General features: G+C 40.1%; 2 protein-coding genes and 1 long non-coding RNA gene across 4 annotated transcripts in view; 1 reads left to right on the top strand and 2 right to left on the bottom strand.

Annotated features, from left to right (window-relative positions):
• Window positions 1-11864, bottom strand: part of LOC117219941 (protein FAM13A) — a 29384-nt gene extending 17520 nt beyond the window's left edge. Inside the window, exons 1-5 of the mRNA XM_033469518.2 lie at window positions 11726-11864; window positions 8181-9036; window positions 7667-7837; window positions 6884-7265; window positions 6173-6416 (exon numbers count right to left, since the gene is read on the bottom strand). Coding sequence (XP_033325409.1) covers window positions 6173-6416; window positions 6884-7265; window positions 7667-7804 — 764 coding nt within the window. The 5' untranslated portion in view covers window positions 7805-7837; window positions 8181-9036; window positions 11726-11864. The remainder of the gene's footprint in view (window positions 1-6172; window positions 6417-6883; window positions 7266-7666; window positions 7838-8180; window positions 9037-11725) is intronic.
• Window positions 11865-12056: 192 nt separating this feature from the next.
• LOC143260175 (uncharacterized) lies at window positions 12057-17876 on the top strand. The gene is made up of 3 exons (XR_013034283.1): window positions 12057-14928; window positions 15544-15681; window positions 15758-17876. It is a non-coding gene; the product is annotated as an uncharacterized LOC143260175 (long non-coding RNA).
• On the bottom strand, window positions 16821-25021 carry LOC143260172 (protein argonaute-2-like). 2 transcript variants are annotated; one of them, XM_076524901.1, is made up of 16 exons: window positions 24890-25021; window positions 23014-23246; window positions 21474-22465; window positions 21058-21390; window positions 20717-20917; window positions 20440-20566; window positions 19970-20349; window positions 19775-19894; window positions 19421-19700; window positions 19166-19327; window positions 18934-19093; window positions 18766-18856; window positions 18536-18699; window positions 18181-18451; window positions 17884-18068; window positions 16821-17821 (listed from the first exon to the last, which is right to left on the bottom strand). In XM_076524901.1, exons 2-16 carry the CDS (start codon window positions 23021-23023, stop codon window positions 17734-17736), a joined length of 3564 nt encoding a protein of 1187 aa, XP_076381016.1. In that variant the 5' UTR covers window positions 23024-23246; window positions 24890-25021; the 3' UTR covers window positions 16821-17733. The 2 variants fall into 2 exon arrangements, with proteins under 2 accessions (XP_076381016.1, XP_076381017.1); XM_076524902.1 differs by having other exon boundaries at window positions 24905-25015.
• Between the last annotated feature and the right edge of the window lie 63 nt (window positions 25022-25084).

The following is a 25084-nucleotide window of genomic DNA, read 5'->3' on the forward strand; positions in this document are numbered from 1 at the left end:
ATAGTGCACGTTGTTAGCCCCACACTCCTCCTACATGTCGTATCTTTGCCTGAAAATTGTTCGAAGTTTGATATCCGCTTTCAAGAACCGTCGAAGTCGCCACGATCACGCGCGAAAGATCGAGAAAACATATCGATCACAGTCCGGAGAATATTTTTATGTTCGATCCTTCGTGCGGAAAAGGGATGGGATGCAAACACCGGGTAAAATTAGCCGATCCGCGATGGAATTTTTCGCAAAAATAGACCCGATGCTATCACAGCACGATGGGAATAGCGTTTCAGCCTCGAACTTGCGATCACGAAACGATCTGCTTCCTGGTGGAAACGAGCATTCGAAGGAGAGAATCAAGATTCTGCAAACACAGGGAACTCGTTCTGTAAATTCCTATTTTTCGATTGGAAACATAAATAACGCTTTGAACTCGGTTAACAAGACTTTCACCGATACGATGGTGCGAAAACTTATTTAAATAGAATATCTATTTGCAACGTTACATCGTTTTACATCTCATTTGATGGGTAATATGAGAAAATTCTCTTAGGGGTTAATTCGCGCCGTTGAAATGAGTATTCCTGGAAACTGTGTCAAATTGATGCGAAACTCCAAATGTGCAAATTTGCAAGATACTCTGAATTGTGCTGAGCACAGAAGTGAAATAAAAATCTATTTTTTCTTTCAATGACATTGATAAATTAACCCCTTAAGTCGAAATAACGAGCTCCCGCCCACAAACATTTTCTGTGCCAAATTCGAACAGGATGGGCGATGCTCGCCATATATTTAAATGTTTAAAAGCCATATAAATTTCTTTCAACTGTTAAAAAAGAAAGTATCAGGATATTTACACATTCTCTTGCCTCTTTTTCTACCTAAAATCGAATCGTTATAGCTATAATGTTAGAAAATAGACAATATTAAAAAGGAATTTAAATTGTTCTTAAATTTTGTTCACAATAATATCAATTATATTAAGAATTCTTTTCTCTTTAACTTCATTGCAGCTTAAAAGTGATATTTGTCAATGTTTATTTAATACTAGAGCATAGCTTTATTAATCTCTCGTATGAAATAAGAACAGAAATGTTTTAGTCTTTTTTTTTGCGGCGATTCGTCTCACAGAGTTGTGCTAAATTAAATTGTCTGCACAGGTACGTTTCTTTGAAAATAAATCGTAAGCCAAACGATTAAAGAGAGAATGCGAGAACATTCTTAAATTCTTCTAATGCCATCACTGATTGGTATTTCAATCCAATAATTTTTATCACGAGAACGCAAGAAATTCGCAGTCTGCTCTTAAGAATCCTCGGAGGAATTTCCAGTCTCATCGATCACTCCGTAAAAATCAGCTTTGTAATGAAAACATTAGATCTCCCTCAGCTGCTCGAGTGAAGTAGACGCATAAATTATCGTCGTCCCTAAGGAAACGATTAACCCCGACTTCTAATCATCTACGAAAGCAGATCTTAAGGCTTAATAGGAGTAGAACGATCGTTGAATATTCATCGGCGAAGAGACGCATAATATTTTGCCGATCGGAAAAATTCTCGTTAGCTCGTTTCATTACGTGACAAGCGTGTAATAAATCGAACGGACGTCGCGATTCGCGATCGATCGTCGCGGAACACATTGTTTTCGTTCGCTTCGGAGAATGTCGCGAAACTCCGTGCGCTTATAGCGCAATAATCCCCCGGGGAGCAATAAAACAGAGCGAACAAAGTTTCACGGGAGTTTTCCAATGCTTTCGAGCAGCTTCTCGTTTCAACAAGGTAGCGTCTTATTGAATTACGGTCTTGTCGGGTTTATTTCTGGACGCGAGAAATTTGCATAAACATCCGCGTACATCCGTAACTATGCGATATCTGCCGGGAATCGTGGATCGCGAAAATCATGACACGCGATCCGACCGTATCGTTTAGGGTTACGAACGTTTCGATCGACGACGCCGCGACAATACGCGGTACCAAAGCGATAACGATTAAAACTGCTGCACGCTTCCGTTGCTGGTGTTGATTGCCGACAATCGACGCGACCGAATTACGGTTAATCGTATCCGGGCCACGTTTCTCTGTCGGAATTCTTGCGTCATCGCTCCGCCGATCTTTCCGACGTGGGACTGTTGTCTAAATATTTTTTTTTCTTTTTTGCAATCAAACGTAAGTTTACCGTTCACTGAAAATGACTGACCTGTGTCGCTTTAGGAGAACGACAATTATTTATTTGCACATTCCGCTATTTCGACTATAATCTAGATTTTAAAAACTTCTTCGATCATTTTCTAGTTAAAAGACTCTACAACTTAAACAATTTTAAAAAAATTAGTAAAAAGGCTGTAATTGGGGACGCATGCTGAAACATAATTCCGTAGTGCGCCTTGTTTTAGAAAGATCGTAGTGTTCTTGTAAATTGTTCTGCAATTTTTGCGATTCTTACGAAAGCATCATCGCAGAGGTTAAAACAATGATAATGAATTAAGGCAACGTGCTGATCAACGTCATATCTGACATTAGATGAAGTCATACTTACGTAGCGTAGTAATCGATTAGTCCGTAACTTTTGTTAAACTATTGTAATATTGTGGACACAAGATACGTTGAAACATTTTGTCATTAAAGATAGATAAAAATCATAATATTGTACTCATTTACATTTTTACGTAGTTCGATGATCGGTCATGTTTCCGAGTGAATTCATTAACTTCCCATGAAAAACATCGATAAGGAAAGATTCCCTGACTTCGTGAAACAATAAAAAAAAAAAAAGATAATGGCACTCTACTCTGCTGGTAGAGCAAAAACGCGTTCCCGTGTCTCACGGACTCCTTGAAAGGAGAAAAAATCCGTAACGGGTTGTTTCGGCAAGTTCGTTATTAAGTATAATTAGACCTCGTGTTTCGCTGGCTGTGCAAAAAGGTTGAAACTACGAATCTTCATAAAATGAACAGGATGAAATGTGACGTACGAAGCGATCAGTTTGTTTCAGTACGAAGTCAAATTGATTGTTCGCGTCTTATATCGATCGCTCGATGTATTCGGGACGCATAAGGGACCGCGTGAGGTCCAATTATTGTTATTTACCTTGTTCCTATTACCGAGGAAACGTATTGCTATGCGACAGGGATCGGATGACGGTGCTCCTTGAACGACGAACGACAAATAAGTGTGAGTAATTGCGAGAGGAAGTGCCGAGAGAGAAAGACACCGTTTTTCAAGTACGTCCGCCACTGTTGAATAATTTGAACAAGGTCGACGATTGTGTCGGACCTGATCGACGGAGGACCCACGATATATTATACATCATCGATGGGTTTCCTGCGTAGATCCGGCGGCCGAACGTGCTAATACGGAAAAAAGAATTCGACGCGCGCGGTGAAAGTTACCTACACAGCTGAAATTCCTACGGCCTTACAATAGTTCTCCAACTTTTTTGTTTCGAAAGTTCGAGCAATGCTCGTTAGGCCGCTAAATACCTGTGTTTAGACTCTGCAGAATTTCCCTTCGGATAGAAAGCAAATAAATACGGAATGAGAAAGAAAATAAACCGGAATAATTGGGAACAAAGATAGTAATGGTTCGAATCGTGTTGCGGCAATTAAAAGTCTGCTTACTTAAGGTACAGTTTAAATAACGATTGTTGACGCCAGTACTGTATACTATAAAACACGCGTGAATAAAGTAAATTAGGTAATGATACCGAAAATGGAAGGCTAAAGTTTAACAAATTGAAGTTTAACAATCGGAAGGATAAAGTAAATGGAGAATTACAAATTGCATGTTTGAATTGGAAATCGAAACGAAGGTTGCTGTTCTCTGGATGAAGCAACATTTTCGAAAACTTGGAATCGGGCGTGTTAAGAACCTCGAAGACGGAGAAATAAAAATATCTAACAGTATGAGAATCGGATCGTCTGTAACGAATATCGGAGATGAACATTGTCTATGATCGATGAATCCCGAGAAGAAGATCGAAAAGAAACAAATCACAATGTTAAAAAATATTAAAACGTGATCGTATGAATAGAAAATTAGAAGAACACTTGAATTCGGTCTAGGATCTGTGGATCGCCAGAGAAAGAACGAAATTGGAGTAACAAAAATATAAACGTTTAGAAAATTGTAATATTTTGAATTGATGGGGAAGCAGATGTGCTTGGTCTGGGGATCGATGGATCACGGGATCTCTCTAGCTCGCGTGCCTCGCGTGCTTTTGGCCGCCGGTACCTGCTCGCGGGAGGAACCGATTCCGCCCCGAACCGAATCGAATTCGGTGCAAGCGTGTTGAGAGCGTGTGATAGCACGTGCGTGGGTGGTGCCAGCGACCGATCGATTTAGCCTCGGCGAGAGGTAACTGCGCGATTACGGCTCGTTTCATAATTGCTTCGTAACTGTATATTTAACGACACACGATCGCACCGACCGACCGGCACCGAGAGAACAACAACATACCCTTGGAAAACAACTACGTTCTCCAACGAGCCCCTAATGCATTCGATAATTTATATGATAGGGGAAACGCTCGAGGAAAAGAAAATTCCGGTGTCCGAGGTCGCGGAAACGCTCCTTGCCCCGGGAGCGTTTAGGGTTGCCTTCCGGGGCAACTGTTCGAACGACGTCAAGCGAACAAATAGATTCCACGGATTCAAATATTAAAGGCAGGCCGATGCTATCAACTGTCTGAGTGAAATGGGTGCGGGGAATGTCAACAGTATCGCTGGATCCATCTCCTGGAATGATGCTTGTTGTAACTTATTAATTAAACTGTGGATCTTCACGCGAAGTTCCACTTTCATAAGCTGCTTTATACAAAATTGCTTTCGTCTATCGGAAGATCGATAGTCCTTGACCATAGATGTTTCAGCTTATTAGTTGATCGGAGTAATTATTGAATGCCGTTCAGCCCTTCAAATTATGATAAAAGCATGAAGAATGTTGAAGACCGTGAGTGAATCTAATGTCTGAGGAAAATACTATTGATTTTATAAATCAAATTGTCTTGTTAGGTCATGCTAATTTTTTGGTCGGAGCCTATCTACGTGTAAAGAACATTATGCATGTATATCAGCTCGGAAATCGGATCAATCTGGCGAACAAGATTCTCGCTGAGCTATTACTCAAATTGAATTATGCTACCATGAACATGACATCGTGTGCGATTTTTTGGTGTTTCTTTGCATTACGTAAACACCGATATAAAAAGACCTGCTAAAATCCTAGACTATTCACGCGTGTCTTTGAGGATGAAAGTCACCTCAAGCTGCTCCGTCGACGTACTATAATGTCGGGACAGACGCGACAGAACGGAGACGAGAGAATCGATCATCGGCACAGACGGTCTTCCATAGCAACGACGACGGTGCGTCGTTGTATGCAAGCGTATGCTTATTTCTTACATAATAGTTGGCACGGTTTACGCATATTTGCAAGCGGTAAGCGGATTCTATTCGGAGGCTGATTAACTCAGGCGACTATAATGACCGTATCCCAACAACCCCACTGTCTCATCCGTTTATGACATGGATTCCTAAACGCGGTTGCTAAGAGGATCCGGAAAGCGTTAGAATACCAGTTTCTAACTATTCCGCTTCCTCAATCTAAGATCTTGGGATTCTAAAATTGCAAAAGTTATAATTAGAAGTTTCAATGACAGAAATAGGCTACATAAGGGGAATACTGAAGGGAAAAGTACTGAGAATGGAGCCTGTAGGTCGTAAAAGTCTGCGGAAGTACGATCAAATCCTTTAACAGTTTACCTACCGGAAGTTTATTAATAACAATCTCAAAGACTGTACTATACCAAAAGGAAACTTCATCTTCCTTTGAGTAACTATACCGAGAGAAATTAACAGCTTGTGTCACAAAGCCTAATTTCTTGGTTTAGGTTTAAGAAGCTACGAAGCTACGTTTGATCATAATGTTTTCTGTTATATAAAAGTGTTATAATAATCCTGTTACAGCGGATTACTTTAAATTAGAGCTGCTCAAGAAAACATACATATTTAGGATTGGTTTAAAATAATTCTGCAGCTTTCAATATTGATTGAATGAATCTCTACCAAGAGATTACAATAGGTAGCTGCTCCATTAGCAAGGATAGGAAGATCAACGTGTCCTGAAGAACTACTTGAAAACTTATGTTCGTGCATGAATCTGTGGCATGAATCGAAATCACTTACCAATCTGGAAAGAGTTCAACAGCCTCTGCTAAAATATCTCTGAGGAGCGTGGTTGCTGGTGGAACATGAGGCAAGATCACGGGTGCGAATACGCCGCAAACGCCCGCGCTGCGGCCATGTTTGGCTTCGTACTTGCTCAGGTAAATTGCCAGGTAGCCGAGCAATCGGTAGTGCGAGGACGGCAGTGTCGAGAGAAGTTCCTTGGTCGATTTAATCCAGCAATCCCGGTCGTTCTCGATATTCTCTGCAATCATAGGGATCGGAGTTTTATTAAGAACTTCAAGAAATGAAACCCTATAGTGGCACACTGCATCCCAAAGCAGTAGCAAAAGCAAATAAATCTTTTATACTCATTATTGACGATGAACTACAGTTACTCCCTTGCACATTGTAGCCGAGTTAAAATCCATTCATAGATATTAATGACGTGACCTGAAAGTGACCATTGATCCTCAAAGTTACAAAATACATTTTTCAACATCGCAACTAGATAAGAAATATCCAAATGGATACTACTTTTAGGTAGGACATCTATGGCTGGGTATAGTCTAAAACTCTATCTAACTGAAACTAGGAATACTTTATCTAAGTTCACATCTGACAGTAAAACATATATAGAGTATTTTATCCAAAATCTGCTATCTGGTGTATATCAAGGAAACAGTGTGCCTTCGCAGAGAGGAATGAAGAACCAAGGGCAAACAGGCTTACGAGTATGAACGACGATTAGTCTGGCGACAAGTGTGGATGGCACAACGGGTTGAGGTAACTCCTTGAGGTATTGTCGAAGAAGCGTGGCCGCGGTCGGAGGACAGGCAGCGGTCTCCAAGTCCGCGTCTCCTCTCCTCTCGAACGCAGCCCTCAGCCTTTCGGCCAGCCTTGGACTGCCGCCGGACAGACGGAAAACGGCAGCGCTTTGGAATCCATGCGCCTCGATGTAGCTGCACAGCCGGTGCACCACGAACGGCACACCTGTGTCCAGGTACGACTCCACCGAGTCTAGCCGAGCGCCGAACACCTTCGTCGATCCACCGTTGCGACCTAGCAGCGAGACTGCCAGTACCCGTTTCACTTTCGCCAAACGGGACTCGTCCTTAAAAATTACAATCCATTTGTACACATAGACACTGCAAGATTGGACGAACAACAAAGTATCCTCCTCTTTCTTCGGGGTTTTAGGCAAACTGGCGTGTGGAATTTTAATGTTATCAAAATGTAAGACTGCTCTATTCTGGGAATAAATTCTCTAGAAAGTCGTATGTAAACAATCCTGATTTATGTACTTCTGATTACAATCAATCGCCATCCTGCCTTACAAAGTAACATTCTGTAAGACTTTCACAGACGTGGTTAAAATTGAAAAAAAAGAACAGTGCGTCTGGGTCCAGACAGAAAATTCGAGAATTGCTTATAGGAAACTGGAATTGATTGTTGCCCATTGTATCGGTATAAATTCCACCTTAACGCAGCAAAGCTCTGGAGGTGGATCGCTACCTTGTCGATCGTCTGCCTCGGCCCGGTGGGGCTCGTCGAAGATCCATGATGATGGTGATGATGATTGTGATTGTTGTGGTGGTGGTGATTGTGGTTGTTGTGCTGATGGTGATGATGTTCTTGCTGAGGTCGTCTCATCCCACTTGGCCTACACCGCGACCCACCGCCGCACTGCTCAAAAATCGACGAAACGTTAACAAACAGCCAGGCGAGCATCTCATCAACAATGTCTACTTTAAACGTCGTTCCTTTAGATGCTACGCGCTGCAGCTCCTCGATAGTTTGATCTACATCGAACAATGGGCACGCAGCGGTTCAGTGTTTTCCAAAGAGAGCGATCGATAAACTTTCCAGCGGATGCGTCTCATAATATTCTTGGTATATTAAGCACCTGCGGAGCCCATTGTCCGTCGCAGAGTGTTTACCGGAATCGGTCAAAGAGCGACAACCAGAAAGAGAGAACGAGAGTGTTAGATCGAAAAATAAAGAGAGAAAGAGGGAGAAAGGGACTCACAATGCACTCCCTCGCCACCCTCCACAGGTTGAAGTAAACGGAGTTCAGCCTGGAATCTAGCTGGCGCTACACCTTTCTTCCACGTTTCTTGGCTCGTGTTGGTCGTGGTCGTTGTTCTGGACCGGATATATGCTTTGGTTGTGGTCTGACGTGTGTTCTCCTGGACGGCCGTAGCCGTTTCTCCCCTTCATGCGTCACCGATTTACACTTTCATCGAACAAACTCACGGGAGAGCGTGAGATTTCGGCGGCCGGGTTATCCCGGACTTGTTTCTTCGTTCTAGCTCTACCTAGAGAGAGGTCACGGACCACCGAACCTGAGACACTAGGATAGGAGAAAGAAGATAAACAGGTAGAAAGAGAGTGTGTATGTGTGTAACTGGGGATGAGAATAGAGAATCGCTCGAAAACGGAGGACAAGGAACGACGTGTGGGGCAAAACGTGGGATCAACGGGATAATCTGGAGGAGGGGACACGGTGGAACACGAAATCCTCCTTGATGGAGAAAAACCTTGCCGGCGAAGACACAGTCCTTCGTCGACCTGGCACGCGTCACTCTCGGTACTCTCCTCCCGATCAAACTGTCTGAAGTCTCAAGCCGAGCACGGGAACCGATACGACGTTAAAAAGAGAACCTTCGACTCGATTGGTTTTGGGTTCATGTCCCTATCACGGCACATCGCATCGAGCCCTTTCTCGAAGGCAAAGGGCACTGCCTATGGCTGCTTCAGGAAGTGAGTCGACACCAGCCGTAGCGTAAGCATCGAGCCACAGAGCCGGGGATGAGTTTTAGGTCACCACTCCGCTCCCTGGCCTGACATGGTCCACGAATCTCTTCGCACCTCTACCTTCTCACCTGAAAAACAAAGAACACGATAAGGATCTTCAGCCGATAAAATCCTAGCCGCGCGAAGTGTCGACCTCAACCCTTTCGCAACCTGGACTAGCGTAGACAAAGTTGCAAAGGGTAAGCCTCGTTGTTCGGATCTATGGTAGATTCGACAATGGAAAAAATTGTCCAATGCTTTCAGAGACGTTTCAGTTTGCAACATTTTCGTGCGGAACTGTGTCTACGGTTTCCCATCTATTATATTACCCAAGAATATTTTATAAAAATGACGATCAATGGATAGAAAAAGTTCAAGTTTTACACGATTCTCTTTTACGAAATTGCAACAGGTTAAACGTCAACAATTTTTGAAAATTGTGAAGTTGGTGTCTTAACTCCCAGAATTAAAAATAATTGTATGAATTTACGACCCAGCCCTGTAGACCAATTCAGACCAAAAAAGAATAAACAATGGGAGCAATGTTCATGTTTATGTTCTTCCGTTTATTTTATCAGAAAGTGCAAACGGTCTCGTTTCGCTTGGCAACAACAGAACTTTCAATTAAAAACCGCGGCCTCTTTAATGAATAAAAACAAACACCTGGGGCGACGCTTGACCCCACACGGCGAACTTAACGAAAATGGTTCTTGAAGATCTCGGACGGTTCTACATCATCCTACTTTGTAAAGCTTGCTACCACAAATTCATAACGCCGCACTTTCTCCTGGAAACGCGTTTCGCACAAGACGAATTGAATATTATCTGTGTTAAGAAATACCTCATGGGACTTTCGAAATGATTCCCCTAAATCAGACCTACTTCAAAAATACGAGACAAACTTGTAACTATTATCAGCATAGAAATATTAATAATGCTTTCGCTGTGGGAAACTGATAAGAACCCATAGAACTAAAATTGATAAACGGGAAAGATCGATTAAAAATCTTCCAGTCCTACTGAGACGAAAACAAGGATTATTTGGATCGAAATCGATCCGATCTAACGGATGGAGCACGCAGATACATGGAAAACACAGTTTGGCGTTGAGAACGAAAGTTCTGGAGCGCGGAACCTGGACAATATCGATTAGGAAAATTTCGATTCTCTGGTGAACACAGAAGCCCGTCGGAAATCTCGCCAAAAGAGAAAAAAGGGAGAGAGAGAGAGGAGAGGAAAGAATCGTGGCAGAGCATGAATCTCGCGGCGTTGTTTACTTTCGGGCCAAACCAAAGTGGAACGGATCTAGCTAACTGTGGTCGTGCATCGTGCAACCAATGGGTCGCGACAACCCCCAAAATAAAACCTCCCCGAGACCAACGCGAATATTCGAAGGCTGAGATTTTTCTTCTTATCTGCAAAAATGCGAAATGTTTTTGAGCAAGCCACTCCATTTACAAAGCACCCGACGACCAACTCTCGGAGTGCTCTTGGAATACTCTTAGCAATATAGATTTCCTCAGAATTGAGAAAAATTGCATTCGATGAACTCTGTACTCTGCAAGACTCAACGAATATTTTAAGCACTATAGGCTTCCAAAAACTAACTCTTGGACTACTCTTAGCAATGTAGGCTTTCTCAGAGCAGGGCAAAACATTTCCACGCATTTTCGGAGCTCTGAAAAACTAACGCGAAGGTTCCGCGAGATCAGCCGATTTTTAGCAGCCGTCCTCAGCAATGTAGGCTGCCCCTAATCGGGGCAAAGAACTTGCCCCAATAGGTCACGTTCCCTCCAAGATTCCCGGGGATCAACGTGAGTAATTGAATCGGTGGATTTTTAGCGAACATTCTGAGCAATAATAGAGTACTCCCATTAATTAGTGCGAAAATTTCCTGATTTCAACGAGTTTTCTCCGATACTCTAATAAGCGTAAGCTTTCTCAAGGGAAAGGATTTCTTTTAATATAGGCCACGCGTATCGTTAGTTTCCATTAGACTTTTCTTGAAAGTCCAGATGGATTTTCAGCAGACATTAGCCTCTGAAAGATCAATGAAAAAGATCCCGCAACATCGAGTAAGTTTCATCGAACACCATCAGCAATATAGGCTCTCCCACTGTGATCATGAAAAACCTTCCTCAATCTAGGCCACGCACTTTACAAGAGTTCCAGCAACTTTACGAAAACCCAAGGCTATATATATATATATAATCCCCAAGAACTAGCCTGAGAAATCTAGACTCTCGGAGACGCTCAAAAAGAATTACGCGACATCACCCAAGTTTCATCAGACAGTATCGGCAATATAAGCTTTCCCAGCGCGAACGTGACAAATCTTTCTCAATATGGGCCACGCACTTAACAAGATTGTCACGAACCAAATCGAGTGTTCGACGTTCAGCAGTTATTCTCAGGAACAAATCCTGCAGGATTAGCAAATCTTTAGCAGCCGATCAAAAGGAGCGATTAGCGGTGTTTCTCGCGTCGGTGTCAACAAACACAGGGTGTCACTCGGATTCGCGTTGGCCAGTGTAGAGCCGACTATGTTGAGCAGGTCTGCGGAGATTCCGCAACGGAATGTTCCCATAACTGGCGCGAAATGTCGATGAGGGGGTGTAACAACACAGACGCGAGAGTTAGGAGCTCGGAAGAACGTAAACAACGAGGGGTGGTTCGTCACGACGCCACTCGAAACTTTTCCGGGACGATCGAACTGGCGAAAACTGAAGAAAGGAAGGACGGTCGCAGAGGGATGGAAGACGGGAGACTTTTGTGTACCTCGAAAGAACGAACGAGATCATAAAGATCAGGCCACGGTCCGTGCACTGGCGACCATACTCAGCGACACTGAGCTACCGCGGTACTTAGTAGCGCCTCTGCTTCCTTCTAGCCACCCCCTGGTCCACCCCCGTTTTCCCACTCGGGGTTTCCTTCTCGATCCGCTCTGCTCCGCGCCGCGTCTCGTTGGCGAACGGGAAACGACACAGAGCGTGCCCGCGGTACCTATAATACCCTCTTGGCAGCAGATATCGCGAGGACGAGGGCGCATGCACTGCCTCCGACAATCAATAGACCGTTCTGGTCACGTGAAGCATTCGCGCGGAAACAGAGGGAGCGATAGCGGGGAAGAGACGGTGGGAGACAGAGAGAAACGAAGGGGAGGAGAGAGTAGAGGGAGGAAAGTTGCTGGCTCACAGAGACGGAAGACGGAAAGAGGGAGTGAAACTGATAGAGAAGGTATAGGGGATGAAGGAAGACGAGCTACTAGGAGTCAAAAGCTGGTGCCAGGCAGTTGAAGAGGAAAAGCGAAAGAAAATAGGGGGGGGATGCAACCCTAGACTCCGGAAATTTAGGAGATGATCACGGTCTAGACCTCACACCTGGACAGACGAGAGACTGATTGCCGTTGGATCGCTGCAGACCCGGGCTAGTCGATTCCTCCTGTATGGTTGATTTGATTTTTTGTACTTTAATCTTTTCGGACCTGACGCGGCCTAATGCCGATTTAACCCTTATTTTCACGAAAAATGACTGATATAATATATAAAAAGTGATGAAAAACGTGTTAAAATCTAATTCTAGATAAACGATTTATTGATATCTGTTTTTTAGCTAGTGTATGAAAGAGTAAAAATATGGAAAATTGAACTTTTACTACAAAATGAAATAGAGATACAATGTTGGGGTCACGAGTGACCCTTGTATACCAGTTAAAAGTTACGATGGCTGCGGGAAAATGAGGACCGCAGCTCGGTTTGGGAGCTCTTGTAAGATGTATTTAATCGAAGAAATTATGGTTACGAAAGTTTGTCATCGATTTGAAGAAAAAGTTCAATTATTCCCAAAGATTGTGGAATCTGTTTTAGGAAACTCGAGATGCTAAACAAAGTTCTTTATCGTACCATTTGTATATTTTCAAAATGTTCTATCGTGTTCGTCTAATATATATGTATAAGTTGTTCCAGTTAATTTAAAAATCTAATCGCTAATTTAAGAATTCTAGAGTCTTTGCTTAAAGATTAAAGTTGAAAATTAAAACAAAAAATGTACCTCAACCACTGCTACTGGAAATGATAGCAGATGGCCTGTTTTAGACGCTACATTTTTATTTTACAAATTACTCTGTAAGTGAAACTTTTCCTTTTAAGAACCTCTCTTTACAAGTTCGCAACGGAACTTGTAACCCGAGAATATTCTTCAACCAGTTAAGCGTCGAATTTAGTTTTAAAAACCCCTCACAATGTGCGGAATTAAAATCAAGCGATGACGTGCATACACGACGAACGTAGGGCAAAATGGTCCTATTACAAATTTTATGAAAAACGAAGAACTACATTTTTATTTAAGAAAAACTTAACAATTTATTTCTGAAAGGTTATTGTTATTATAAACTTAAAAATTCTCAAATAATAATAAAATACATAAACAAGAAAGACACAACGGCGAGTAAACGCGTCGAACACACCGTAATAGAGATTTGGTTTGACGTGTATACACGACAAACGCGCTTAACTGGTTAAAAAAGTTTCACCGTTTGAAACAGAAACTACAAAAAAGTTCTACCGTTGTTTCGATTCGCGATTTGAATAAACCCAGCCCTTGACAAGATTTTAGTCTTAGGTTCTAGGAGAAGGAAGTTCCACAATTTTGAGAAATTAGAGAATGGAATGTGTTTGCAGTTTGAACGCAAGAAGAACAGTTTATTCAAATGTTAGGCAACTGATGGGCTCAGGAAGCCTCCCCTTAATCTTTTTATAGTCAACGTGTTCATTCTGTCTGGTCCGAAGCTATAATGTTGCGCCCGTAAAGGGATTGCAGGCTCGTAATCCTTTTAGCGTAGCTTGCACGCGAATAACACGTAAGGATGAGGAAAACACGCTGCGAATGCTATCACCTTAAATTATCGATCGTAATTGTTACCGCGTCAAGTCTCGAGTTTGATCGACAGTGCTTCGTTTTCGAGAGCAGACTATAATCCACAAGGATCTGTAAACTTAATTATTTTCCATGACTTTCGGTTTTAAATCCTTCAACATCAAGAAGGGATCCCGAATCACCCTCGACACCCCAATGCGTCAATGAGCGCCATGAATGAAATTGTCACTTCGACAATGATGACAAGCTAAACGTTCGTAATTAGGTTTGTTATGTATCTATGGCACTTGCAAATTTGTGTAAGCGTGTATTAAAGTTTGCTGATTAAATTACTATATTTTTTCATCTTGATCACAAGAAAACTGCCGAGAAAAATGAGAGTTTGTTACACAGAGTCTGCTCGTGATATCAATCTAGTTGCAACTACTGCAAATTTATCAAGTTTGAATGTCTGTAACGTAACGTCAAATCATAAAACAGAAAAGGATTGAAAACACTCGAAAGTAATTTGGACAAAAAATGTTTCATGGATGTTATTCTCAATTAAGAAATGTAAAAAATGTATACAGAAAATATGGTATAAGACACAATAGACTCGACCTATCGGGTACTAATCGATTTTGTCTCTGATCGTAGGCTAATAGAGAATCAAAATTCTTGTCCGTCTCACTATGGCCGCTGCAATTATAATTTATTCTAACGATCTACAACGACTTGTGTTTGGCGCCTCGATCTCGACCATCGAAACATGAACATAAACGTTTCCGATTTCGTGACGCCATTTGACGCCAGGTTACACGATCGTTTGGACGGTACGCGTAACACTATGCCACGTCAACAAGAATAGAACATAGCAGAGCAGTGACCCCTTGCCGCAATGTACATGCACGCACAACCTCGGACATGTGCGCTGCACAATTGTTAAACCGTTTCAAATCGGCGAAACAATAACAAAGTTCACCGTGCCGATGGTTTTCAGGGTTCATGATCGATTTCTCGGAAAAAAGACATTGGGAACATGCTCACAGTCCACTCTTTTGCCATGTTGCAGGGCTGAAATGATTGCAGTAGACTGGACAGCTATTGTGACCACGAGCCTATTTCAGGTACCAACTTTTCAAGAACAAACAATAATTCTATCACGAATTCGTATTATTAGTTTACTAATGATAACTTAACAGTCTTTTATAAAATCAACCATTCACGATTGAGGGTTTCTTAAGCAATTTTCCGACTGCGACGGTAACTTCGTTCGTAAACCAATGAATCATCGAATGTAATACGGTCTAATCAGTTCTTTCGGGCTTATTGTTTAGAGGAAAGTTGTTAAGCTTCTTTGAGAGATAGTACAGTAATATTAAAAAACTATTAATAGATTTCTGGCGAATAAAGTATTAATCTTCAGAAACAGGACGGTTTTTATGTTTTTTAAAATAACTTGTTTGGTATACATTGACCTCCTTATTGCGTCTTGTTGAACGATTCTCAATTAAATTTTGTCGACATGAAATCGAAAAGGGAAAAATCTGTTGGTGTATCGATAATAAAATCAGACAAGTCTGATGTAAATTTCGATACATTGTTTAACTGTAATATAAATTATAAAAAATGTTCGGCATATCTGAAAAAGTGTGTCATTCTTGATCGTATAGTGACATCACACCAGAACAGCTCTTCGAAAAAAGTATCTAAAATATGTTATAAACTATTATATTCTCTAGGTATTGATGACATCAGTTCCTGATTTTCGAAAAACCAAACAGAATTGCAAATATTTCTTATTGTTTATATCCTGTGTTTACAAAGATTCGGACCTTCTGTATTTTATTTTCACGAGTACCAGCGTATAAACAAACACAGTAAGTTTTTTCATTTATTGATGTTTCGCAGAATCCTAACCCCTGAGGTAGTTAACAATTCGCTTATTTGAAACAGAAAGATTTAGCAGTGTCGACAATGCGCATGCAGGGTGAAGAAATGAAAAGAGAAGGTGACAAACAAAAATGTACATAGCATTCGAATGAAATATGTACTTTCTACGTGCTGTCATGTTCGATGTACCACATACCTTGGAATAATGTTGGCGATAGGATATATCCTCGTCATACGATTTCTTCTTTCCTCTCAAAAGTCGTGATAGACTTGAAAACGACGAACTTCGGCCGAAATGAACTCCATCACTAAAAATTAACGTACCTCCAGAAATTACTTTAACGAGCGAAAAACATGGAAAACAAACGGTTGTATTGATCATTGAAATTTACGTTTACGATGCTGAATTATACACGCGAGTATGCCAGCAAATTTTACGAAAAATTCAACGATCGAATGGGTATTTTGAAGTCCGCATCACGAGATCAAATACGAGATTTTTCGCTTTTTGAAACATTACTTGAGAAACTCGGTTATTCTTAAGTACGAGGTACCGGCACTGTGGAGCTGAATGCGCCATATTAATTTAAACCCTCCTTACCATCTTGTACTCGCTCAAAATATGTTCGAGAATAAGGGAAGCTACATGCAATGCGACTTTATTCTCATTGGCTAATAATTTGTAACCGATTCTTTCCGACAATTATTTTCCTGATGCAAACCCGGTAATGTATTGTGAAACTTTAAAATTCGATTTGAATTGTCTATTACATATGTATCATGCTATGAAGTTTCGGTAATACCAACACAGAAGGGAACACGCTTTTTCTCTATATATTCCGAAGGTTTAAGCAATGCTGAATGTGCAACAGAATGGTGGGAATAGAAATGCGCAATTATGGAGACAACTTTGACCAGATGGTAGGAAGCATTTACTCTAGTACCTTAGTTGGAACTGGTGCATGCTTTACATGCTAATACATACCAGATAATATGCTTAATCGTCAGTTAATGAGTTGGTTGATGGATTACGTAATTAATGCTATTATTATAAGAAAACAAATTATTTAAAGCGAAGCAGAAGATAGAAACTTCAGAATGTCTACTTTCAAAAAAAGATAACAAATCCTGTACCTTATTTTATTACAGTGGCTTTTTTTATTAAACAATGCGAATTACTTCAAATTAGAACCAAGGTATTTGTCACATGAAACAGTCTTCAGATATGTGTTAACAGCAGTAGAACAGTTAGTAATAATTTTTTATGTTATTTGATACAATATTTATACATACATACAAACATACCAAATTTCGATATGATTCGTCGTACAAAACCTCGTTATAGACATTTTTATTTTTGATGATATAATCTATAAAAGCTTTACACGTTTAAATGCGTATAAATAGAAGCTATTTATAGTTATATTTCAAATAGCAAAACATACATGTAATACTAAGTCCTACTGCTGATCCCATTCCACTACTGTAATATTGTATATCAAGTTTACATTTGAAGGAACATAATAATACACACACAGATAGGAAGACTGTAATTTTCGAAATAGCTGGAACCGTTATTGCTTATATCATTATTTATTGTGACGTGTGTAACAGCTAATATAATAACTACATACCTATATAAGCACAAAAAATATAATCACATTTTATTACCGTTGTCAAAAATTAAAGAAAATTCGTTTACATGATATTTATATATGTAGAAAAAAGTATTCATATGCTACTGCTGTCAGGTTTTCACTAACAGTAATATTTTTTAAATAATGTTTAATATCAAATTTGCTTCTATCAGTTTCCACAACAACAAATAACTAAATTTTTACAAAATTATTAAAATATATAACATATAAATCATTTTTAATTCGACATATTATAAATGCTATTAGCAGCTGAAGATATAAAATAGCTGTATATGAATACCTTTACCTCGTAGTGCGTATTTATATACGATATAATATAATAATTAAAGATGATAAAACTTTCCACTCTACGAAGATAAAAGGATATATGAATAAGTATCTTCAAACGAAAAACATAGGTGAATCTTTCATTTGTAAAGACATTTTCACTCGTTGTTCTTCTTCGAGGTTGTTAATGTTTAAAGGTACACTGAAAAATATGCAAAATGAAAGTATCAAATAAATACAACCAGTAATACACCAAATACTAACCCGTGTATCAATGCTCTAGCTCTGAACGCAGCCAAATGAGCGTAATAAGTGGGTGCAGGGTAGCTAACAGACCTCGTGCAACGAGCGAACATATGACAAAGGTAGTATGTCAACTGTTCAATCTCATCTTCCGACAGATCACTTTCGTTGCAGATACATCTATACTTCGTAGGCCTAGCAGTGCCCTACAAAGTATATTGTGTTTAAAGGTTTTCAATATTTTCACTCTACAAACACTAGCAAACAAATTTTAACTTCTTAAACACAGTGTGACGCATCTTGCAAAATTCCACGTACTTGAATACTAGCGTGTGATACAAGATAAAAATCTATATGTGTTGGATGTGTGATGTTAGTATCAACGACGGTTCCAGCTTGCACATTGAAGTTCCTGTCATCCGAATTTCTTCTATCAGTAGGGAAGAGACGTATGTGATGTCTCTTTTGAACGACGAGGAAAGTTATTGGAATTTTATCATCGCCGTTTCCCATTTTCGCGATAGCTCTTTTTATAGCAGACAATTCATAATGCATTACTTGAGGTAGCTGTCCTTCGCTTACACCGTCACTGTATATAGATCAAATTAAAGCACATGAATATCAATTGTGTTCCATATGAGGATTTACATTTTTTATGTTAAATAATGTTTACCGGTAAAAGATGATTTTGGTTGGCTTTACACGTGCGGTTGAATGAAAGTTCGATAACATGATTCGCATTATCGTCTCAAGATCCTGAATCATTTCTTCTCTAGGCGGCTGAAGTCTTAATTCAATCTTATATTGAAAAGCATTTGCATTATAACTGGCAGCAACCTAAATAAGAAAAAAAAACAATATTTAATTCGTTGATACAGAGAAATTACCCAAGATAATTGTTACCGCGGCAATTGAAGGTATATCTGTAGAATCGGGGGATGGATGAGTTACGTCTGCCCCAACTAACATATATGGATCTTTTAAGCAAGGTGGGCTAAAAACATTTAGTGTACACATTAAATATCCATTAAACAGAAATTTACAGAATTCACTAGAAATAATAAACATTACTTGTCTAAGATCTGATGGTTAATACCGTTAAGTTTTGAATTAATTTTCAACAAAATATTTGTAATTGTTGCTTGGGATAATTTTTTTAAAGTTTGTGCCTTTAAGACTTGAGTAACTATACCGCCTGCTGTTCTCAATTCAGATATCTGTTTCACTAAACCTGAAAAATTTTATGTAATTGTTCAGATCGTTCATTCATTTCGTTTGAATATACTAACATTATATTACTTACTATACGCATTATCCAAATTCGGTATTATCACCACAATCAATTTTAGATTCTGCCTCTTTTTTTCGGCAAAATATTGAGATATAGTAGTCAGGTTTCTTCCTTGTATATTTAAAGTTACAAATGGGGTTAGCGCTTTTCCAATATGCATATTAACGCTGTCCGCTAAAGAATTGTAAAAAATATAAACGTAAAAGACTATATTATGTATGTTCTATATTCTAGATCATTCGTGATATTTTAAAACCACGAACTAACCGCCTGTCCGTAATTGAATATGTAAACCATCCTGTATTGTACGTTCTTGTGTGAATTTATCCAAATTCAAAATAGTCCACTCATTGTCTGCTAATCTGGTTGGCAATCTAAAGTTGGTAGCTCGCCACACTCCTTTGATTACGTTTACCCTTGACTCTTGCTTGTATTCCAATACAGGAGCTTCCAGTACTCTAGCCGGTACTTTTTCAAACTCACAATTTACAGACAAGTTAAATTCTTTCGAAAGTGTCGGCTGTTCATTTAGTTTCATCTTTTTAAACTAAAAACATATTTATGTTAATAAACGAAAGAATCGAATGCTTACAATTCTTAAATGTACAACAATGTTCTTACTCCGTGCATAATCTTCTCTTTACGTCTTTGAGTGTCAGTTGAAGCATATCTAATCAATTTCGATGTTTGACTGCCATCCATTTTTCTTTGTATCACCTGCCCCGCTACGATTGTACACAACTATAGAATAAAAATAAACAACGTATAATTTCGAACACGCTGTCTCAAATTCTGAACAAACGTAGATGTATATACCTCTGCTGGTAAATGTATTCTACGTTCATTAGACCGTGATCCTACCCAAAGGCATGGCAACTCTGGATATTGCAACCTATATCTTTTTTGCTGAATAAAATAATTCTCAACTGTGCATTCTTGTCCGTTTTCTAAAGTGAATTTATTTTGTCTCGGGCATTCAACTAATCCGTTAACTCTGTATCTCCTCTTACTATTACTTTGTCCTGGTATTTCATACTGAATTTTTAATCCTTTCAAATACTTCGTTATTTTATCCGCATTGCGGCTTACATCCTCTGGTGTTATATCTTCCAGAGGATTTTCATCCTTCGGATGTTTGCACATTTCTTTCATTAAGTCGATAATCATTTGAGGAGATGTAAATCCTTTGTGGACAACTGTACACAAAACATATATCCATTATAATGGAATTATAGATTATAGATAAGAATCATATAATTATAAATACAAGTACAATAATATCTTACCATCCACATTCAAGTATGGTCTCCATCCGATTACAGCAGACTGGAAAATTCCAACCCACAAGTCTAAGCCATTTGATAATGGCACAACTCTACCTGGTTCTGGATGTGGAAAAAGTGATCTGCCCACCTGTCCAAAAAATTATATTAATTGTAAATGTACAATTGTACCAACCTACTAATATTATCGAACTAGAAACAATTATACAATTTTAGTTGCTCAGTACTATCGCTAGAATGAACTTAATAGAAAGAGCCTTGATATTATAAAATAACTTACACTGACACAGGTATTTGCTGACCCATGTTTCAGAATGATCTCCAAAGCTTGCATACCACTCTGTTCACTTTGCAAATCCATGAATCCAAAATTAATTTTCTTTAACCATGATAAATCAATAACTGCTGCTCTCTTTAAATAAACCTTGAACGGACGATCCTGTTGACGTTCAACATCGTAAACTTTCACTTCATCTTGTTCCTATAAAAAAAATGATAGGCACAAGTTCTAGGTAATTCGATATAATGCATATATAGGTAATTTATATTCAATTGTAGTACGAGTTCATTCAATTTTTTCAGTTAAATCATAAATGTGTATCAAAAGTACTATTTACATACACTTATATCACCGAAAGGAAGTTCTTTCGCACTATACGCATTTTTCTTCCCATCAAACGCTGGATATCTGCTTGGAAAATGCAATTTCCTATATTCTTCAAATACTGGTCTCATCAGAAACTTCGGCTTGTCTGGTTCAATAATTACATCATAATGGACAACATGTGTTTGTAACTTATCCAAAATGATTTTTAGCATATTCGTCTCCACAATAATTGGCCGACCCATAACTCCTCCTTTGGCAGACTTTCTCTTTGGTATTTGTTCCAAGTACATATCCTGCATAGCACTTGTTAATTTCCCCACAGTAAATCTATCACTTCTATAAGTTGTCTATAACAATATAAATAAAAAAATAAAATCTATTAACCCAATCGAAAATTATAATATCAATTTCATTAGCGAGTATACAATACAATTTGTTTTTGTCCAGGTTCTTGTGATGTTTGTTCTTGCTGAGGTCTAGGGGGCGTTTCCTGTTGTTGCTGAAGATCAGGTGGCATTTGTTGTTGCTGCTGTGGACTAGGGAGCATTTGTTGGTGTTGCTGAAAACCAGGTGGCACTTGTTGTGGCTGCTGAAAACCAGGTGGTGTTTGTTGTAGTTGCTGAGGACTAGGTGATATTTGTTGTTGCTTCTGTGGACCCCATGGTACTCGTTGTTGCTGTTGAGGACCAGGTGGCGTTTGTTGTTGCTGCTGTGAACCCCATGGTCCTCGTTGTTGCTGTTGAGGACCAGGTGGCGTTTGCTGTTGCTGCTGTGGACCCCATGGTACTCGTTGTTGCTGTTGAGGACCAGGTGGCGTTTGTTGTTGCTGCTGTGAACCCCATGGTCCTCGTTGCTGCTCCTGACGACCGGATTGTTGTTGGTGCGGAGAAATACCTCGTCCTCGTTGTTGCTGCTGTGAACCCCATGGTCCTCGTTGCTGCTCCTGACGACCGGATTGTTGTTGGTGCGGAGAAATACCTCGTCCTTGTTGTTGGTGCGGAGAAATACCACGTCCTTGTTGCTGCTTCTGTGGACCCCATTGTGATTGTTGTTGGTGCTGAGGACCTGGTGGTGTTTTTTGTTGCTGCGGAGGACCTAGTGGTGTTTTTTGTTGCTGCGGAGGACCTGGCGGTGTTTTTTGTTGCTGCGGAGGACCTGGCGGTGTTTTTTGTTGCTGCGGAGGACCTGGCGGTGTTTTTTGTTGCTGCGGAGGACCAGGTGGTGTTTTTTGTTGTTCCGGAGGACCTGGTGGTATTTTTGGTTGCTGCGGAGGACCTGGTGGTGTTTTTGGTTGCTGCGGAGAAGTATCTTGCCTTTGCTGTTGTTGCTGATGTGCAACTGATGTTCCCACTTGTTGTTCCTGAGCAGCTGCTAATCCTTGTTGTTGTTGTTGCTGTTGTTTGGACTTTTTTTTCTTATGACCTGTACATTCCAAATCATTTTAATTTTTATTTATATTTTGAAACTGTTTAGAAGGTGACCCAAACATAAACAAGCAAACTGCAGTGTCATCTAAGTTTCATATACACTTGCAAAAGGACATTTTTTTGCAATATATGAACAAAAACGGACAATACATTGTAATAAATATTTAATTTTGTTGTTGTATTATTCAAAGCATATGGATGAAATACCACACATCTTCGCATATTATTATGTAAATATGTAATAATTATGGTATAATATCATTAAATTCATAGAAACTCCGATACAATCATTTGAAACTTCATTACATATTTTTAGAGAAGATTAAAGATTTAAAGAAGCAGAATCAGATATGAAAAAATTGGCAAGTTGCATAGAAAGATATTCTTGGCACAGACTCGAAAAAAAAGAAAATCGGGAATAATAATAATATACTAAAAGATACTAATAGATACTAAAATATATTCTTTCCTTCTTTTTCAACAATTCACTACTTGTGCTCTCCATTTTGTTATCTACACAAAATTAATACGTGAATATTATACCTTTCCCCATGGTGTCTCAATTATTTATTAATTCCAAAAAATGATAATAGTTCAAGCACTCAGTAGGTCCGTCTCACTGTTCCATACGAACACAAATTAAATTATATATTGCATCACTACTTTATATATCACGTCAGCATGTTAGTCATACTGTACAAAAGTCAGTGCGCAGAATGTCACGATTTGTACCGAACGAATTTTAACCGATTTTTCTACCGTCTGGAGCGCGGAACCTGGACAATATCGATTAGGAAAATTTCGATTCTCTGGTGAACACAGAAGCCCGTCGGAAATCTCGCCAAAAGAGAAAAAAGGGAGAGAGAGAGAGGAGAGGAAAGAATCGTGGCAGAGCATGAATCTCGCGGCGTTGTTTACTTTCGGGCCAAACCAAAGTGGAACGGATCTAGCTAACTGTGGTCGTGCATCGTGCAACCAATGGGTCGCGACAACCCCCAAAATAAAACCTCCCCGAGACCAACGCGAATATTCGAAGGCTGAGATTTTTCTTCTTATCTGCAAAAACGCGAAATGTTTTTGAGCAAGCCACTCCATTTACAAAGCACCCGACGACCAACTCTCGGAGTGCTCTTGGAATACTCTTAGCAATATAGATTTCCTCAGAATTGAGAAAAATTGCATTCGATGAACTCTGTACTCTGCAAGACTCAACGAATATTTTAAGCACTATAGGCTTCCAAAAACTAACTCTTGGACTACTCTTAGCAATGTAGGCTTTCTCAGAGCAGGGCAAAACATTTCCACGCATTTTCGGAGCTCTGAAAAACTAACGCGAAGGTTCCGCGAGATCAGCCGATTTTTAGCAGCCGTCCTCAGCAATGTAGGCTGCCCCTAATCGGGGCAAAGAACTTGCCCCAATAGGTCACGTTCCCTCCAAGATTCCCGGGGATCAACGTGAGTAATTGAATCGGTGGATTTTTAGCGAACATTCTGAGCAATAATAGAGTACTCCCATTAATTAGTGCGAAAATTTCCTGATTTCAACGAGTTTTCTCCGATACTCTAATAAGCGTAAGCTTTCTCAAGGGAAAGGATTTCTTTTAATATAGGCCACGCGTATCGTTAGTTTCCATTAGACTTTTCTTGAAAGTCCAGATGGATTTTCAGCAGACATTAGCCTCTGAAAGATCAATGAAAAAGATCCCGCAACATCGAGTAAGTTTCATCGAACACCATCAGCAATATAGGCTCTCCCACTGTGATCATGAAAAACCTTCCTCAATCTAGGCCACGCACTTTACAAGAGTTCCAGCAACTTTACGAAAACCCAAGGCTATATATATATATATAATCCCCAAGAACTAGCCTGAGAAATCTAGACTCTCGGAGACGCTCAAAAAGAATTACGCGACATCACCCAAGTTTCATCAGACAGTATCGGCAATATAAGCTTTCCCAGCGCGAACGTGACAAATCTTTCTCAATATGGGCCACGCACTTAACAAGATTGTCACGAACCAAATCGAGTGTTCGACGTTCAGCAGTTATTCTCAGGAACAAATCCTGCAGGATTAGCAAATCTTTAGCAGACGATCAAAAGGAGCGATTAGCGGTGTTTCTCGCGTCGGTGTCAACAAACACAGGGTATCACTCGGATTCGCGTTGGCCAGTGTAGAGCCGACTATGTTGAGCAGGTCTGCGGAGATTCCGCAACGGAATGTTCCCATAACTGGCGCGAAATGTCGATGAGGGGGTGTAACAACACAGACGCGAGAGTTAGGAGCTCGGAAGAACGTAATCAACGAGGGGTGGTTCGTCACGACGCCACTCGAAACTTTTCCGGGACGATCGAACTGGCGAAAACTGAAGAAAGGAAGGACGGTCGCAGAGGGATGGAAGACGGGAGACTTTTGTGTACTTCGAAAGAACGAACGAGATCATAAAGATCAGGCCACGGTCCGTGCACTGGCGACCATACTCAGCGACACTGAGCTACCGCGGTACTTAGTAGCGCCTCTGCTTCCTTCTAGCCACCCCCTGGTCCACCCCCGTTTTCCCACTCGGGGTTTCCTTCTCGATCCGCTCTGCTCCGCGCCGCGTCTCGTTGGCGAAC

Source organism: Megalopta genalis, chromosome 10 (genome assembly GCF_051020955.1).
Source record: "Megalopta genalis isolate 19385.01 chromosome 10, iyMegGena1_principal, whole genome shotgun sequence".
Taxonomy (NCBI): domain Eukaryota; kingdom Metazoa; phylum Arthropoda; class Insecta; order Hymenoptera; family Halictidae; genus Megalopta; species Megalopta genalis.

Coding starts and splice junctions, on each gene's coding strand:
- LOC143260172 (XM_076524901.1), bottom strand. Junction 21,391..21,473: donor AACCTGGACAAAAACAAATT/GTATTGTATACT, acceptor ATATTGTTATAG/ACAACTTATAGAAGTGATAG. Junction 18,069..18,180: donor TATCACACGCTAGTATTCAA/GTACGTGGAATT, acceptor TATACTTTGTAG/GGCACTGCTAGGCCTACGAA.